The sequence below is a fragment of the Tachyglossus aculeatus genome, chromosome 18 (assembly GCF_015852505.1).
Source record: "Tachyglossus aculeatus isolate mTacAcu1 chromosome 18, mTacAcu1.pri, whole genome shotgun sequence".
Lineage (NCBI taxonomy): Eukaryota > Metazoa > Chordata > Mammalia > Monotremata > Tachyglossidae > Tachyglossus > Tachyglossus aculeatus.
In genome coordinates, this window is record NC_052083.1 from 13,229,641 (window position 1) to 13,247,340 (window position 17,700).

General features: G+C 40.3%; 1 protein-coding gene across 1 annotated transcript in view; it reads left to right on the forward strand.

Annotated features, from left to right (window-relative positions):
- Positions 1-260: 260 nt before the first annotated feature.
- CNTNAP2 (contactin associated protein 2) overlaps positions 261-17,700 on the forward strand; it is a 1,198,489-nt gene continuing 1,181,049 nt past the window's right edge. The window contains exon 1 of the mRNA XM_038760181.1: positions 261-1,245. Coding sequence (XP_038616109.1) covers positions 1,149-1,245 — 97 coding nt within the window. The 5' untranslated portion in view covers positions 261-1,148. The remainder of the gene's footprint in view (positions 1,246-17,700) is intronic.

Sequence of the window (17,700 nt, forward strand, 5' to 3'; positions counted from 1 at the left end):
CACATTGAAAACATCTGCATTAGCGACTTCTGCAGTGCGAGCTCTTCCAGTGGGGATGCTCCAGCCCATCCCTGGAGTTAGGACCGCTCGGATCCCGATTGTGGATCCCAGGAGGCTGGATATAAAGAGGAGCTGTACCATCTAGCTTCTGGGGTGGAGGGGGGAAGAGAAAGGGAAAACCCAAGTCCTATAAACCGAGGGGTATATGTGTGATTTTTCCTAAAGCAAAGGAAGGAGGCTCCTTGCAGGATTACTGGGAGAAGTTCAGCATTATGGCCAGCGCATCCTCTCTGCCTTGGGAGCTTGGCCAGACCTCCTTCCCCTAAAAAAAATCTCTGCCTGCATCCTGCCTTTTCAAAGGAGTCTAGTGGAGGGGAGAAGAGTCCAGGGGGGCTTCTGCTAGCAAAAGAAGGAGGAGTCAGGGAGGAGACCGAAGAAGAGAGACAGGAGGATTCCCCCAAGCCCCCTCCCTCCTTCCTTCCCCTGGCTGGTTGCAAGAGCTGGTGGTGGCAGTATTTCCTCCTCCTCCTTCTCCTGCTGGAAAATGCTGAATCCTGGGGAAGCAGAGAGCTGAGCTGGATTCGGTGCTGCTGCTGCTGCGCAAGTATCCTTCTGCGTGCCAGTCGGGCTGGGTGTGTAGATGTGAATATCTGGGCATAGATCGAGCTGTCTGAGCCGGGAGCTGCTTGGAAATCTTGCTCATTGGCCCTGCTCAGTGGGGAAGGAAGTGTTGAACTGCAGTGGTAGCAAGAACATCAGCAGAGCCACCAACACCACCTTTCTCCCCCCCTCTTTTTTTTTTCTTCCCCCTGCATTCCCCTGCCCTTCTCTGGTTACTTCCCAGGAGAAGGTTTTTGGGAGGAAGAATATATATATATAAATATTTTTCCCACCCCTCTCTTGGGTGAATTTCTTTCCCACCTTACTTTGTCGGTTTTATGGGAGAGGGAAGGCAAAGAGTCTGAGACTTTCCTTCCCTCTACAAGCCCTGAAGAACTAAAGGCAGAAAGAAGAGAAGTAGGAGGAAAAGGAGACTTCTTTTTTTAAAAAAAAAACCTGATCCAGTCCATCGCAGAGACGGCCCGAGAGAAGACCTACAGGCTATCCCACACCGGGCTTTGGGAATAAAGCAAGCCGGAGGGGGAAGGATGGTTGGGATACCTCGAGCTGGCTGCGGGGCATTGGTATTCCTCTGGATTTTCAGCAGCATCAACTGCAGAGCTCGGACTGCCTTTTCTGCATCCCGTAAGTAGCCTTCTGCTCCTGTGACCTGGAACCTGAGCTGATTTATTTCCCTGTGTGATTTTTTTTTCCCTCCCCCACAAACGAATTAAGGTCCTCTCCCTCTTGTTCTCTCTGTTGGGGTGGCACTCTGGTCACGTAATTGCAGCAAGGGAGGAGGAGAAATTGCAAATTCTGGCAGTGAGGGAAGTGTTTTGGTGGGGTTTTTTTTTGGGGGGGGGGGAGAGGGGGATGGTCCTGGTGGAAAGTTTTGGGGGTCCGAGCTAGTTCAGAGACTTGGAAGTTGTTCCAGTTTAGTGCGGCTGATCATCTTGGTTTGGGGGATGTGCTGGCTGGGAGATGGGTAAGGAAATACCAGAACCAAAAAGGAATCAGCTGATTTCATTTTGGAAAGATTGGTTTTTTTAAAGACACGGCTAGGCAGGTGTGAAGGGTGTGCCTTGTTAAGGGGAATGGCGATCCTTTGTCGCCCTGCCAGTGAAAAAGTTCAGCTGCTTTGAACTAAAACTCAGATATCCCTGGCAAAATGGGAAATACCCAGCACTAAAGGTGTAGCTGTTGGAGCTCTATAAAGAGCTTAATGCTAAAGAATTGCTGAATTGCAGCCCGGGAAACATGTATAAGCACCTAAGGAGATCTTTAACATTGCAGTGCTCTGCAGCTTCCTGCGAAGCTTTGCAGGTAAATGCAACTTTTCATTGCTGTTTCTTCTGGCAGTCTGAAGCCAGGCCCACGCTGTGCTATTTCATGGTAATTTTTCAAAATGTTGAAACAGTGTAGTGGTTCAGTTCCTCTTCTGCAGTACTTGCTAGAATAGATTGGGAATCTAAAGAGGGCAAGCATCCTCCTCTCCCAATACTAGAAGAGTTAAACGCTCAAGAGGTGGGCTTTTTTTTGTGTGTGTGTTTATGGACTGAGTTTTCCAATGAAAATACATGGCTGGGGAATGTAAGCACAACGTGTGTGTGTGTGTGTGTGTGTGAATTTAAACCAAGTGATTTGTTGAGGTTTGAGATATGGCTAGTTAGTGGATATTTTCCTTTTTTGAACATTTGGGTTTTTAATTGTTGATTATTAAATGTTATTAGTATGCATAACTGGTAGTGACAGAGCCAGAATTGTAGTCTTCTGCTAACTTACCTTTACTGATATCCTTTGGAAAATATCACTGGGACATGGGTGGCTATGAATTGCACACTTTTTTTTTTCCTTCTAATAGGAAATAATGGCTCAAATAAGATTATCTCAGTGTCCCTTGACAGGCTGAAGTCATCTATTTTAAGTCCCTGCAATTCTATGTTGAAACATTTTTAATAGCTTTCTGATATGTAGAGAAGTGCGCTCTAGGCCCTTGTCTTCATGCAGAAACACCTTTTTAATATCTTAAAATCGACATCACATTCCAAACAGTTGAACAATGTTTGGATTTCTTATTGAAAAAGTTTTAGCAGAATGCTAATGGGGAAGAAAATAATGTCTCTCCAGTACATCCATTGTGCAGATGCATGTAGAAAGTGATTAGAGACATAAGTAGACCAAAACTTTGTACACTTATAAATGCCAAATATTATAAGAATCTCTTGACTTTGCAAAAGAGCATTTATTCTCTGGGAAGGAAAAGGTTAAGGTAGCCAGTAATGAAATTAAGTTTGAAATTAAATTTTTCCAGTGAACCCAATGAAAGGACCACTGGTAAGGCATGCTGATGTTGAACCGTTAGATTTTTTTTTTATATACATCCAAGTTAATAATGAATTAGGGAATCCAACCCGTTTTCCCCTGAACTGAAGCCTCCATTTTCCCAATGTTCTCCACCTTCTCCAGTAGGTGAAAACTAATGCTGTGAGTTAAGGATCAAACCCAAGAATAATTGTTTGTTTGTTTCACACGTGTAACACCTATATTTCTTGCCATCACAAACTTAGCAGTTTCATTATTTAAAAAACACTCATTTTAATTTCCAGATTGTAATTATCTAAATGATTCCATAGGAAACATGAAATGGATTCAAACTACACATGCTGACATGCCAGCTGATGAATCTGTAGCTTTAATTCGCATTAGTTTTAAATGAAATATGTCCTGGTAGTTCCAATTTCTCCAAAATTAAGTTTCTCAATTGACTGGATAAGAGGAAAAATATATCAAGAGAAAAATGTACTGCAAGTCTCACCAAGGCCAGGACAGTTATTTTTTTGGCTCCCTAGACATGAATTACTTGCAACAGAGAAGAATGCACGGAATTCTGTTGGTGTCAAGTAACAGTATAAAAATTTTAAATCTGCACCTTTTATCTTTCTAATAATTTTCCATTATAAATTATAATTTTAAAATGAGTTGAACGTGTTCTACAGACCAGGAACTTTCACAGCTGAGTAAGATACTCTTAACTACCAGATTCAAGGATAATGAACAGCTCAACCAGGAGAGGTCATCACAAGACAAAAAGTAACATGGAACTTTCTAATTTATTGTTTTTGATCTGTGCCCAACTTAACAATTCAATTATAAGAATGTCATGATTATCCAAAAGTTGATTGATACTCCCAAAATAACTTTGCAACATAATAGACAGTTTCTTAGTATAAAATGATAATTCAAAAACATTACTGAATCCCATAGTATCTTTAAAAATAGTTATATTTGTCCTTGCACTGAAAATCGCATTTGCACCCACATAGTGTATGAATAATGCTTGTCAGTTTCCCACTTATGAATATAATTTTAATGAACTTAGCCTTCAATTTTGTTGTACAAAGGTGGTGTATTTTAAATATATTTTGTCAGCATGGAGAAAATACTACGAGGTAGAGTTGGTTCAAATGCTCACTTTTAAAAACTGGTAAATTTATCTTAAGGAAGTTGGTCAACCAAATTTGAATTTGCAATGACTTGATGAACTTCTCAGGAACAGTTGTCGGAGATATTTTTCCTAATTACATGACTTCAAAACCACATTTTTTTGTATGTGCTGGTCTACACCTACTCTAGTCTTTGTACTCATCGTATTCAATTGAATCTTCAAACATGCCAAGTTAATATCAAAGTGGCCTAAACAGTAGTCATGCTTGTTGTTTTTGGAAGGTTATACATAGCTCAATGTTGTCTTATGTGTGAATTCACTGTCTGGTGATGGAATTTGGATAGCATGGGGAAAATGTTGTCTACTCATAAACCTATCCACAAGTAATGGCACTATACAGAATAGACAACTTGACCAATCAGTCAGTGGTATTTATTGAGCCCTTAGTTGGTGCAGAACACTGGACTAAGTGCCTGAGAGAGTACCTGCAGTAGGCCTATTACACTTTTGTACAAAAATACACTCCTTTATTTTATAATTTTTGCACTGAAGATTAATTTCCAGCACTTTTATGACCCATGAGTGAACAAGTAGAACAACAGCTGTGTGACTTTGGGCAAGTCAGTTAACTTCTCTGTGCCTCAGTTACCTCATCTGTAAAATGGGGATTAAGACTGTGAGCCCCCCGTGGGACAGCCTGATCACCTTGTAACCTCCCCAGCACTTAGAACAGTGCTTTGCACATAGTAAGTGTTTAAATACTATCATTTTTATTAAAGTACTTTAAATTTCATGCTTTTTGTATTCTATTTTAGTCATTGTTCATCTTTGTGAGTCTCAACAATGGTCTGAGCAACTCAGTTACTGACCAGACTAACCTAATAATAATGGTATTTGTTAAGCACTTACTATGTGCAAAGCACTTTTTTCTAAGTACTGGGGTTGATACAAGGTAATCACGTTGTCCCACATGGGGCTCACAGTCTTAATCCCCATTTCACAGATGAGGTAACTCAAACACAGAGAAATTAAGTGACTTGCCCAAAGTCACACAGCTGATAAGTGGCAGAGTGGGATTAGAACCCACAACCTCTGACTCCAAAGTCTGGGAGTCATTATTATTATTATATTATCTCATTATAAATACTCTCATACACTCATTATAAATATCATAGCAATTTCCAATTGAATTTTTACCACGATAAACGTTAACATTCAGTTTTGGCATTAATGTTCCATTTTGTAATTAAAGAAGGAGCAGTATTATATATAGGCAGGTAGATTCCACAGAAGCAGAATGTAACTAAAATCTCAGAAGAGGGACCACTTCTTACATTGCTATCACTACTGGAATTGTTCTTATTTTCAAAACAGCAGGACATAGTGGATAGAGCACAGGCCTGGTAGAAGGTCATGGGTTCTAATCCCTGCTCCTCTGCTTGTCTGCTGTGTGACCTTGTGCAAGTCACTTCATTTCTCTGTGTCTTAGTTACCTCATCTGTTAAATGGGGATTGAGACTGGTAGCTCCATGTGGGACAGGGACTATATCCAACTCAATTTTGCTTCTATCCCCCCCAGGGCTTAGTACAGTGGCACAGAGTAAGTACTTCACAAATACCATAGTAATTACAATGGGCTTCAGTATCTTTGGTGATACCAGCCCAAACACTTCGCTCCTGTAATGCCAACCTGCTCACGGGGCCTCGTTCTCATCTATCTCACCCCTGTCCCCTTGACTACGTCCTGCCTCTGGCCTGGAATGCCGTCCCTCTTTAGATTTGACAGACAATTACTCTCCCTGCCTTCAAAGACTTATTGAAGGCACATCTCCTCCAAGAAGTCTTCCCTGACCTTTGCCCCTTTTCCTCTTCCACTCCCTCCTGCTTCACCCTAACTTGTTCTCTTTGTCCTTTCCCCACCATCACCCTCCTCCTGCCAGCCCCACATCACTTATGTATGTATCTGTAATTTATTTGTATTAATGTCTGTCTCCTCCTCCAGACTGTAAACTAATTTGGGCGGAGAATGAGTCTGTTGCATTGTATTCTCCCAAGAGTTTAGTACAGTCTTCTAGACTGTGAGCCTTCTGTTGGGTAGGGACCGTCTCTATATGTTGCAAACTTGTACTTCATCATCAATTGTATTTATTGAGCGCTTACTATGTGCAGAGCACTGTACTAAGCGCTTGGGAAGTACAAATTGGCAACATATAGAGACAGTCCCTACCCAACAGTGGGCTCACAGTCTAAAAGGGGGAGACAGAGAACAAAACCAAACATACTAACAAAATAAAATAAATAGAATAGATATGTACAAGTAAAATAAATAGAGTAAATATGTACAAACATATATACAGGTGTTGTGGGGAAGGGAAGGAGGTAAGATGGGGGGATGGAGAGGGAGACGAGGGGGAGAGGAAGGAAGGGGCTCAGTCTGGGAAGGCCTCCTGGAGGAGGTGAGCTCTCAGGGCCTTGAAGTAGGGCCCAAGCACTTAGTACAGTGCTCTGCACACAGTAAGCACTCAATGAATATGCTTGAATAGTGCTCTTCACACAGTCAGTGCTCAATAAATACTAATGAATAAATGAACTTCCTGCTATTATTGTCCTGTGGTAAGAGTGCAGTACTACGTGACTTGTAGCCTCACTCAGTATTTGTCCTGATGAATGCTGTTTTGACCTGTGCTAGATTTTATTTGTATTTTCATTTAAAAACCCAATGAACACAGGAGACGTTTTATATAAACCATACATTGAAAGTTCATATTTGACTGGAAATAAGCTGAGTAGGGTACTGATTTTTTTTTAAAGTTGTGGTTAGTTGCTGTTCATGTCCCTAGAGAAATGATTTTTTTTTTCAAGAGTAAATATTGGTAAAATAACTTTTTTCATTTTGGTATTGGTAACTTGGGAAAGCAATGGGATCCTGTATGTCCTGGTCAATAGATAAAGGGAGAAAAAAATCCACTTTGTAGCAATGCTTAGTTTTCCGAATGTGAAAGTGAAGAGGACACTATAGGGAGTCCATTTGTTCCCTAGCAAAGTAATATTCATTTTATTCTGTGAATGGCATGTTGTTGTTCTTTTTCAATTAAAAAATTGAGTCAATACCAGAACAAGGGACTCTTCCTCTTGCAGAACATGAACAATCTGGAAGTCTTCAGTGGCTAGCAGTGGCAAATGACTGTTGCTGCTGTCTACAGTGAATCCCTATTTTAAGCTGATTGGTGATGTTTTAGTACTAGGTCTTGGCACTTGAGATAACTGACCAAACCTTTAGACCTACTGTTGTGCCTCTTAATCTTTGTACTTTAAAAAAGAATTTTAAGGCCTAGTTTACCCAAGGCAATAGTCTTCTAATTGTGCTGGATTATCCTTTATCACAAAACCCATCCCTCTTGTACTTTGTCTGAAACAAATTAGATAGCGAGTTAAAGCTGGACCTGACTACTGCTAGGGAACTGGGAGACTTTAATCTGGAAGCATCCCCTTAATATTGTAGAATGTGGGTTTGAAGCAAATATCTTGATGAAACATTATTTAAAGATCTGTGAATTGAAATTCCTCACTGCTGCACACCACTTAATTCCTTGCTATGGGGAAGATAGGGCCTAATTTAGCTCTTGCTTTGATTACATTTTCCTGTTGATGAGTTTCATAAACTTTTGTAGCCCAGCTGCTTTTATTTGGTCCAATAAACCGTCTATTGGGGAGGGGGCTAGGGGAGGGTGAGAAGGAGTTCTGGTCTGAATGGTCTGGATTGACATGCTTGTGCTGAATCAATTTCCTGAAGAAAGCTCAAATTTCCACTTCACTTTGCCTGTTTGAACACAGCCCTCTAGAGTAAATTCTATTTTTACTTTTAGCCTAGTCTTCTCCTAGATTACCTCCTGAACAGACGTTAAATGTAAGTTGACAATCAGTGATTGGACAATAAATACCAAGATGCAGTACCTTCCAGACAGCATTGGCACATATGTAGGAGAAAGTAGGTTTAGTTTCAGCACTCTGCAAAAAGCACTTAGCTTGTTGCCTACAATCTATATTCTTTACACTAGCTGCAATGTAAATGAAAGGAATTAAAATTTCATGATTCCGAAAAATCTGCCTTTTGAACTTTGAAGACATGGCAAATTCTGGCCCTCACATGTTGTCTTCCAAATGACTGCAACTTTTGAAAATTAATTCATACATAAGAGATGAACTAAATATTCTTATTGATTATTCAGTGATATTTTGGTAGAAAACTTATGACAGGTTGACTGAGAACACATTTTTAATAGTTACAGACTTTTAAATTCCCCCACCATAGGAAACACTGAAATACATATTTATCTAGTTGACCATGAATTTACTTTGTGAAAATGCCTTTTATTAAGAGTAAAACATTTCTAGAAAACCACCTGAGCATCATAACCAATATTTAATTACAAATTAACTTGATTTCAAATTTCCTTCTACACACTCCTTTCAGGAAATGTTACACTAAATATCAGGGGGCTTCTAGGCACCTTTTGCCATGACTAGGGCAAAAAGATGCACAGTTGGTAATGTGGCTTTCAGATATTTATCACTGGTGCTTGATTTTTGCCAAAATGTTGGTGCAGAAGGTGGCTCTTAGAAAATGACACTGTAGGTTCCACAGTCATTTGTTGAGATCCTCTTGATTTTGATAGCCCTAGTAGAACTTTGGGTACAACTTCAATTTGTTACTACACTGGGGACTTTTTGTTCAAACAGCTTTTTCCATCAAAACCTCAGGCACCATGAAAGCATATGGTGCTTAATTGTGACATTTATGCCATTGCAACTTGATTTATGTGGTAACTCAGAATAGCAATGTATCTTCATGCTCTTTAAGAAGGACAGTAGTTAATGCAATGTGGTATTCTTAGAATCCGTACTACAATGTTAATCATGGTAAAGTCATCATTTCCATATCCTTTAAAGGCTTGATTTTATTAGAATTTGTTACCAAAAATATATCAATTGACTAAATTTGCTTCCTGAGAATGATAAATGTTGATAATAATGATGGTATTTAAGTGCTTAGTATGTGCAAAGCACTGTTCTAAGCACTGGGGGGATACAAGATGATCAGGTTGTCCCAAGTGGGGCTCACAATCTTAATCCACATTTTACAGATGAGGTAACTGAGGCACAGAGAAGTTTTTTAAGTGACTTGCCCAAAGTCACACAGCCGATAAGTGGCAGAGCTGGGATTGGAACCCATGACCTCTGACTTCCAAGCCCGGGCTCTTTCCACTGAGCCACACTGCTTCTCACTGTTGATCTTTCCCTTCTAAGGTCTATGTGTATATATATTAATATTTCATAAAAAAAGAGAAACTCTGTTTTTTTTTTTAATAGGGTCTCTTAGGGATTCTTTGATAGTCCTGAATTTTGGAACCTTCTCTTTTTGGAAAACATTCAAGGCACTTTAGGAATTGTGGGATTAGTAGAAAATATAATTTCTATCCATTTAAAACACTATACAAAATTCAAGATTGTCCAAGAAACTTCACAGGAAAAATTCCCTCTGCCACGCAGTAAAAAAAAAAAAAAGTTTGGACTACAAAGTTTAATTGAAGGAGAATGACAGTCATTACAAAGTGAAATATGTAATTCTATTTGTATTATGTTTATAATTCATCTGAACTGCTCAGCTAATTCAATTAATCAGTGATCATCCATGTACTGATTATCTTTTGTATCATCTCGTCTATTTCCTTATTTGCCTGGGCAGTTTTCTCCAGAGTATATAGACTTAAAAAGATTTGTTCTTTCATTTTTACAACATAGTGTCCTTTTAATATGTATTTATCTCCATGCTTTCATAAGGCAAGGGCATTTCTTAAAACTCAGTTTTCCGATGTAAAACTTCTCTCAGGTCCTTTCTGCCTAGGCCAGATATCGCATTTGATGATAATCCAATATGTTTGAAGAACCTCATTACCAGTCTTCTCCCAGAGTCTGCCTAAGAACTGGGTCATTGAATGACTGCTGGGACCAGTGTCCTTTCTTTGACATTGCTCTTGTATATGAACATCTTACATAGTACAGAAGAGGGGAATGGTCTTGTGCGATGGGGGTAGCAACTTGAGGGTCGAAATAGAGTATTACTCCTGTCAATACAAGTAATACATGGAAAGTCAACATTTTATTATGTCAACATCCCTTTATTGTTTTACTGAGGGGCTGGCTTCAAGGAGTTTATAATTTGTTCTCGGAATTTTTTTATGGTATTTGTTAAGTGCTTAATATGAGCCAGGCCCTGTACTAAGAGCTGGAGTAGATACAAGATTATCAGGTTGGACACAGTCCTTGTCCCACATGAGGCTCACAGTCTTACTACCCATTTCACAGATGATTACCTGAGGCACAGAGAAATGAATTGCCCAGGGCCACACAGCAGACACGTGGTGGGGCCAGAATTATAACTCAGGTCCTTCTGATTCCCAGGCCCTTGCTCTTACCCTGCTGCTTCTCTATCTTGTGCTAACGCCCTGGGGCCTGGAAATTAAGTGCCCTTTGGAAGCCGAATGCAGCCAAATATATTCTGAATGCAGAAAGGACAAAAAGCATATCAATCAGGCACCTCTGGCCAATCAAGAGGCTCACAGGAGTACAGCTGCTATCCCAGATTCATAACAGCAAAATTGAATCAGGACATTTTAGCCCACTGGGAAATCTTTGTGGCTGCTTTTATTATTATTATTATTGTTGGCTTTGCTTCAGGTGGACACAGCATGTAGGCACAGAACAAGAAATATTGAAATGAGAGTTAAGTCCTCTTTTCCCTGACTCCCTCTCTTATTGAGTGGTTTATGAGCTTGGATCCATACCTTTTGAGCATTTGATATTCACCCCTCCCTCAGCCCCAGGGCACTTATGTTCATATCTGTTGTTTATAGCAATGTCTCCCCCTCTAAGATGTAAACTCCTGGAGGGCAGGGAACATGTTTACCAACTCTGTTGTATTCTCCCAAGTGCTCAGTAAATACCGTTGATTGAGAGTCATGGGAAGGTCTCCAACTCACAAGGTCCTTACGAGATCTCACTTTGATATCCTGCTGCAGATGTAACACATTTAAGTACATTTTCCTTTTAATAGAAGGTAACCCCATTTTGAAGGCAATTTGTTTAGCAGTAGTCTGACACTGAGAAAGTAGAAGGATGTTAATCACCATCTGTATGAAGCATGTGAATATCAATTTTTAGCACCTTGTTTAATTTGCTAGTGGAAATGGTAGGGAAACTTTAGTCCTGGATTGTCAAAGACCATTATAACTTAAAAAAAAATCCCTTAATATAGGCATGTATCAGGAGTTCTCATCTTTGAAATTGAGGCCTCCTGTATTGAGTTCTAGCTTCTTATCCAATGACAGTTTTACTGAAAGAGAGCAGTGGACATAGTAAACGCTTTAACATCTTAATTGTTCTTTTTCTGTGACAGAACTGTGTGTTGTTGGATTACTTTGCTTCTCAACAGGTGGAGATGTCCTGATGTTATGGATCAGGTCATTGGTAACTTAAAGGCCAAATGGATATTTAAAGTGGATCCCCAACAATGTATTGAGCCCCTGCTGTGTGCAGAGCACTATACTAAATACTAGGGAGAGTACTACATAGTAGACAGGATCCCTGCTTTTAGGGAGCTTCCAAACCAGAAAAATCCCCACTAGACTTGTGGCAACCAGCCCTTCCTGATTCAGTGTTGGTGACCTTGTCAGGTGAAGGGAAATCAATGGATTTTTGTGTTTTCTTAGTTTTAATTATGATCATTAAATATAGCACTCCTGAACATTGAGGATTGGCGTAAATAGATTCAAAATGATCAGACATAGTGCCTATTCTACTTGGGGTTTATAATCTAAGAGGAGGGGAGAACAGACATTTAATTCTTATTTCACAGATTTGCAAAGGAAAGTAGAGTGAGGTTAAATAGACATGCCCAAGTTCATGCAACAGGCCAATGGCAAAGATGAGACTAGATTCCGGGTCTCCTGAAGCATAGAACAACTATAATACCTTGATTTTTGAATAGTGCTTTCATTCCCATAGCAGTTTCACATTAACCTTCTTATCCTTTCCCTCACAACAACTCTTTAAGGAAGATAGGAGGACAGGTGTTGTTATCCCCATTTTGCAGAGTAATAACAATAATAAAGATGGTATTTAAGTGCTTACTATATGCCAAGCACTGCTCTAAGCGCTGGGGGGGAATACCAGGTCATCAGTTTGTCCCACATGGGGCTCACAGTCTTAATCCCCATTTTATGGATGAGGTCACTGAGGCACAGGGAAGCTAAGCTACTTGCCCAAAGTCACACAGCTGATAAGTGATGGAATATGAGATGAAACTGAGGTTGTGACATGCTGAAGATCAAACAGTAGGCCAATGGCAGAGTTTAGACTTGAACTCAGGTCTTCTGCCTTTCTGTGCCTTTCCACTGTGCCTTTCTGCCTCATTAGGCCATGCTGTCCCTAGAGATACAAGATCTCTTTGTTTGCCACTTCTGCCCCCGCCCGCTTCCTCCCCAAATTTAAAGTATCTTTTCAGGAATTTCCCCTTAGGGGAGAAGCACACACGAACACAATCTCCCCCAACACCCCAAAAATTTTAAAATATGGAAAAAATCCCCAAACACCCAAAGCTATGTTCTCTTTTCTTCCCTGTTTTCTTTTACTCATCTCGCCTCCACCTGTAGTCCCTTGCCCAGATTATGATGGATTGCAGAAACACAGGTAACACTCTGTCTTAATCCCTTTTCAAATATATACTCAGAACTCTCTGAAGTGAACTGATTTTAAAACTCTTTTTATTCTCTTAATCAAATAGCTCTCATTTCTTGTCACCTTAGAACAGCAAAGCATATAGGCACATAAAACTACTTGCAAATGTAAAAAATAGGCAGTAAACTGAAGACTCATTCCCTTTGTTTATTCTGTTTGTTTTCCTTAAGAAAGCCGAGTCTCTAAACCAAAATAATTAAAGGATTGGCAAATAAGCTTGAAGAGGAAAGGAACCTGAGTTATTTACTCTGGAGAAGTGGACCCGGAGGGATGTCTTAACAACAAGCTTTAATCATATTTAATAAAAGGTGGGGAGCAATTGTCTGTTTCTCCTGAGGCAGGACAAGAGAGAATGGTATTAAAGGAGGAAAGATCTTTTATGTGAAAAATGTTAGGGGAAATTGACTTAGCGGAAGGATTGGGAGACACTGGAAAGTGATAGTGAAAGGTTAAATTTTTATTTTTTAAGACTAGGTTTGACCAAAGCCTCCAAAGAAGGAGGGGTTGCTGGTCACCCTAGTGGTGACACTGAAGGCAGAGAAACTGGGCTCAGGTTAAATCAACCAAGTTGGACATCCTGCCGACACTTCAAACTTCATATGTCCAAAACAGAACTCCTTATATTCCCACACCAATCCTGTCTTCCCCTTGACTTTCTCCATACCGTAGACAGCTCTACCATCATCCCTGTCTCTCAAGCCTGTAACCTTGGTGATATTCTCATCTGACCGCTCTCATTCAACCCACATATTCAGTGTCACCAAATCCTGTCGGTTCAATTGTCACATTGCTGAAGTCCTTTCCTCTCCATCCGAACTGCCACCACTTTAATACAAGCACTTATTCTATCCTGCTTTACTACATCAGCCTCCTTTCTGAACTCCCTGCCTTCTCTGTCTCCTCTCTCTCTCTCTCTCTCTCTCTCTCTCTCTCTCTCTCTCTCTCTCTCTCTCTCTCTCTCTCTCTCTCTCTCTCTCTCTCTCTCTCTCTCTCTCTCTCTCTCTTCCCTCCCCCCCCCGCCACTTAGATGCATACTTCACTCTGCTACCCAGATAACTTTTTTACAGAAATGTTCAGTTGATGTTTCCCCAATCTTCAAGACCCTCCAGTGGTTACCCATCCACCTTCCCATCAATCAGAAACTCCTTACCATCAGCTTTAAAGCACTCCATTACCTGCCTTTCTCTTCCCTTACCTCCCTGATTTCCTACTTCAACTCAGCTCGCACACTTTGCTCCTCATCTATCTCACCTTCAATCTCTCGCCCACGTCCTGCTTCTGGCCTGGAATGCCCTTCCTCTTCATATTGTTAGGGGATTGCTCTTGCTATCTTCAAAGCCTTATTAAAAGCACATCTCTAAGAGGTCTTCCCTCATTTCTTTCTCTCCCACTCCCTTCTGCTTCATCCTTCCTTTTGGATTTGTACTCTTCACCTCTCCCTCAGCCCCACAGCTTTTTGGTAGAAATCCATAATTTACTATTATTCATATCATGGCTCAGTGGATAGAGCATGGGAGTCAGAAGGACCTGGGTTCTAATCCTGACTCTGCCACGTGTCCATTGTGTGACCTTGGGCAAGTCACTTCTCTGGGCCTATTCATCTATAAAATGGGGATTAAGAGTGTGAGCCCAATGTGGGACAGGAACTGTGTCCAACTTGATAAACTTGTATCTTGAACAGTGCTTGGAACATAGTAAGGGCTTAACAAGTATTATTATTATTATTGATTCCCCTCTATACTGGTACGCTCACTGAAGGCAGGGAATGTGACTACCAAATCTGTAATGTTGTGTTCTCCCAAGTGCTTAGTACAATGATGTAAACCGAGGAAGCACTCAAATACAATTGATAATGGTATTTATTGAGTATTTTCTGGGAGCAGAGCACTGTACTACACATTTAAATCCTTCCTTGGGATGGGCCCGAGCATTCCTGGGCATTGAAAACTGTGCACAAGTTTCTTGGCGAGACAAAGAAGCCAGGTTGGGGCCAGACCTGGAATGCAAAAAGCAGTGTCTCCAACCTAAACCAGGTGAACTGGTCAAGACCACTTGGGAATTTCTTCAATATCATCTTTATTAAAAAATAAACAAACTGGTATTAGGCACTTACTGTGTATCAGGCACTGTACTAATAGTACTTGGCACATAGTAAGCGCTTAACAAATACTATCATTATTATTCATTCATTCAATCATATTTATTGAGAGCTTACTGTGTGCAGAGCACTGTACTAAGCGCTTGGGAAGTACAAGTTGGCAATATACTTATTATATACATACATATATGTACATACATATTATAAAGCTAATAAGGCTGGACACAGTCCATGTCCCACATAGAGCTCACATTCTTAATCTACATTTTACAGATGGAGTAACTGAGGCCCAGCGAAGTTAAGTGACTTGCCAAGGTCACACAGTAGACACATGGCAGAGCTGGGATTAAAACACAGATCCTTCTGAACCCCAAGCCCATGCTGCAGCCACTGGGCCATGCTGCTTCTCGATGTCATTGGTAGTCTAAATTAAAAATAAACAAAAAACAATACAACCTTGTTCCTCTGTTTTGTGCTTGTTGTAGAGAAGTGTAAAGCACAACCTTACTTGTCCAGAAAGAGTAGGAAAATCCAGACTGTTACATTTCAAGTACTCAAAAATATGAGGAATTAGCATGATTTCTGGGTTCTTGTGCTTGTCTTCTCCATTTCTCAATCCCCACTGTCCTCCCATCATCCCTGTCACCATCTTGCTCTCTGGCTGCCATCCACTTGAGTCCTCTGTTGCCTTTGATCCTTGCCAGTGTCACCTGAATCCCTGCCAACTGTGCACCTCAGCACTTAACAAATACTATCACCATTTTTATTACTGATCACCCTTTTCAATCCAGCTTCTCCAAACTCTTTCCCCGCAATACGATAGTTGGTAGCTCCAGCAAGCTCACTATTTCAGGATATGAAGGCCATGAAACTCCAATCTCTCCACCTGCCTCAGGTGGAATTATTTGTAGGAGGATGCATTTTAGGAAACATTAACAAAATATAGTCATATAAGTATTCTGAAATATTAACATGCCAGAGTCTTAAATACAGCAGTAGTTCCTATGAAAATATTCTTTAAAAGACTGTTTTTCAAGTTGATTCATAAAACAAAGGAAGGACCAATAAAAAGGCTAAGTGATTTTTGCCCTGAAGTAGGGACAAATTAGAAGCTTATCTTTTAATGCAAATGTCAACATTTTGCAATTTATTATCCTAAAGCATCACAGTCATGTTTTTAGGAGATAACACCGAAGCATCCCAATGGACATCTCTGTTTCTGGAGAAGGGGAGAGCTAGTGCTGACTGTGCAGGGCCTTCTTTGATTTCCTGAATTCCCCTTTGTTCCAACTTCACTGTTAATCGGTCAATCAGTGGCATTTTTTGAGTGCTTACCATGCGCTGAGCGCTGTGTACTAGGAACTTGGGCAAGTACAGCATAACAGAGTTTGTAGACATGTTCCCTGCCCATTAGGAGCTCAGAGACTAGAAGTTTACAGACCTCATTAGTAATATTGGAATTTCCTTTATACATGCTACTGTTATTCTGTATCAAACATTCACCCCTATAAATGTGGGAAAAGTGATGATGAGCCAAAAGCAAGAAAATATGCCAAGTCTGTGAATATTTTTCTTGCACAAGACCATTTGAGGGTAAGAAAAATGATCAGAAAATTAGGGTATTGTGCTGTCCTGGTGAATGGAAGACAGTCTAGACAACGTCAGTCTTCCCTGACAGTGGGCCTAATCTCTGAGCATGGAATGCTCTCCTTTCCCAGCCAAATGAAAATTGTTTCAGCTTTCCGGAAAGACTCTGCCACAGCACCATCTTTTTGACGTTTTCCCATCAGAAATTATTTTACAGTGTAGGTTTTAAGTCCCAGACCAGGCTCCATAAAAAGCAAGTTTGCCAGAAATAAAAATGTCTGGTGAATGGTGAAACATCCTTGTAACATTTTCAAGACGACTCAAGTTTTTGACATATGGGAAAAGGTTATAGGACCTCTGGGACTTAAATAAATGAAAGCTTTATGGTGGAGGGGAAAGGTTAGATTGAGAAGTGCTTTAATGAGCCTGGCTGCGTTTTCGAGTCTCAAGGCCACTGAAACCTCTTGACTGATCTGATGCCACAAGGTACCATATTGTCTCAATTTCCCATAGGTGGTATTTTAACATTATCCAGCAGAATAAATATAACAGAGAAAGCTGACCCTTTTTCTTTCATAGGAGTGGCCTGTCACTGATATCTTAGAAATGTAATTCTGGACATAATTAGCCAAGATAAAAAAAAGACAATTCATGTTCAATTTCAGAGTAAGCCAGGATTGATTTTTCTTTTCTTGTTCCTGATGCCTTCTACAGTGCCATCTGTTTTTACAATTTTAGGTATCTTGGTGGGACAATTCATTGATATTTAGTCGATTGGCTTTCTAGTAAAGGTAGATTTGGGAAATCAGTGAATTTATAATTAACATGAAATTGCACAGTTTAAGCATTCATTGTACTTCCTCTTTCCTTCTCTGTGGCTTTCCTCTCTTACTGATTTTTTCTTCTCCCTCTGCTTTCTCTCCTCTCCCCTAGATATTTCAAAATGTTTATTGGCTTAGATGAATCTCTCATCTATATTTTCATGGCATTTACTAACTGCTTCCTCTGTTCATTCGTTCAATCCTATTTATTGAGCGCTTACTGTGTGCAGAGCACTGAACTAAGCACTTGGGAAGTACAAGTTGGCAACATGCGGAGACGGTCCCTACCCAACAACAGGCTCACAGTCTAGAAGGGGGAGACAGACAACAAAACAAAACATGTGGACAGATGT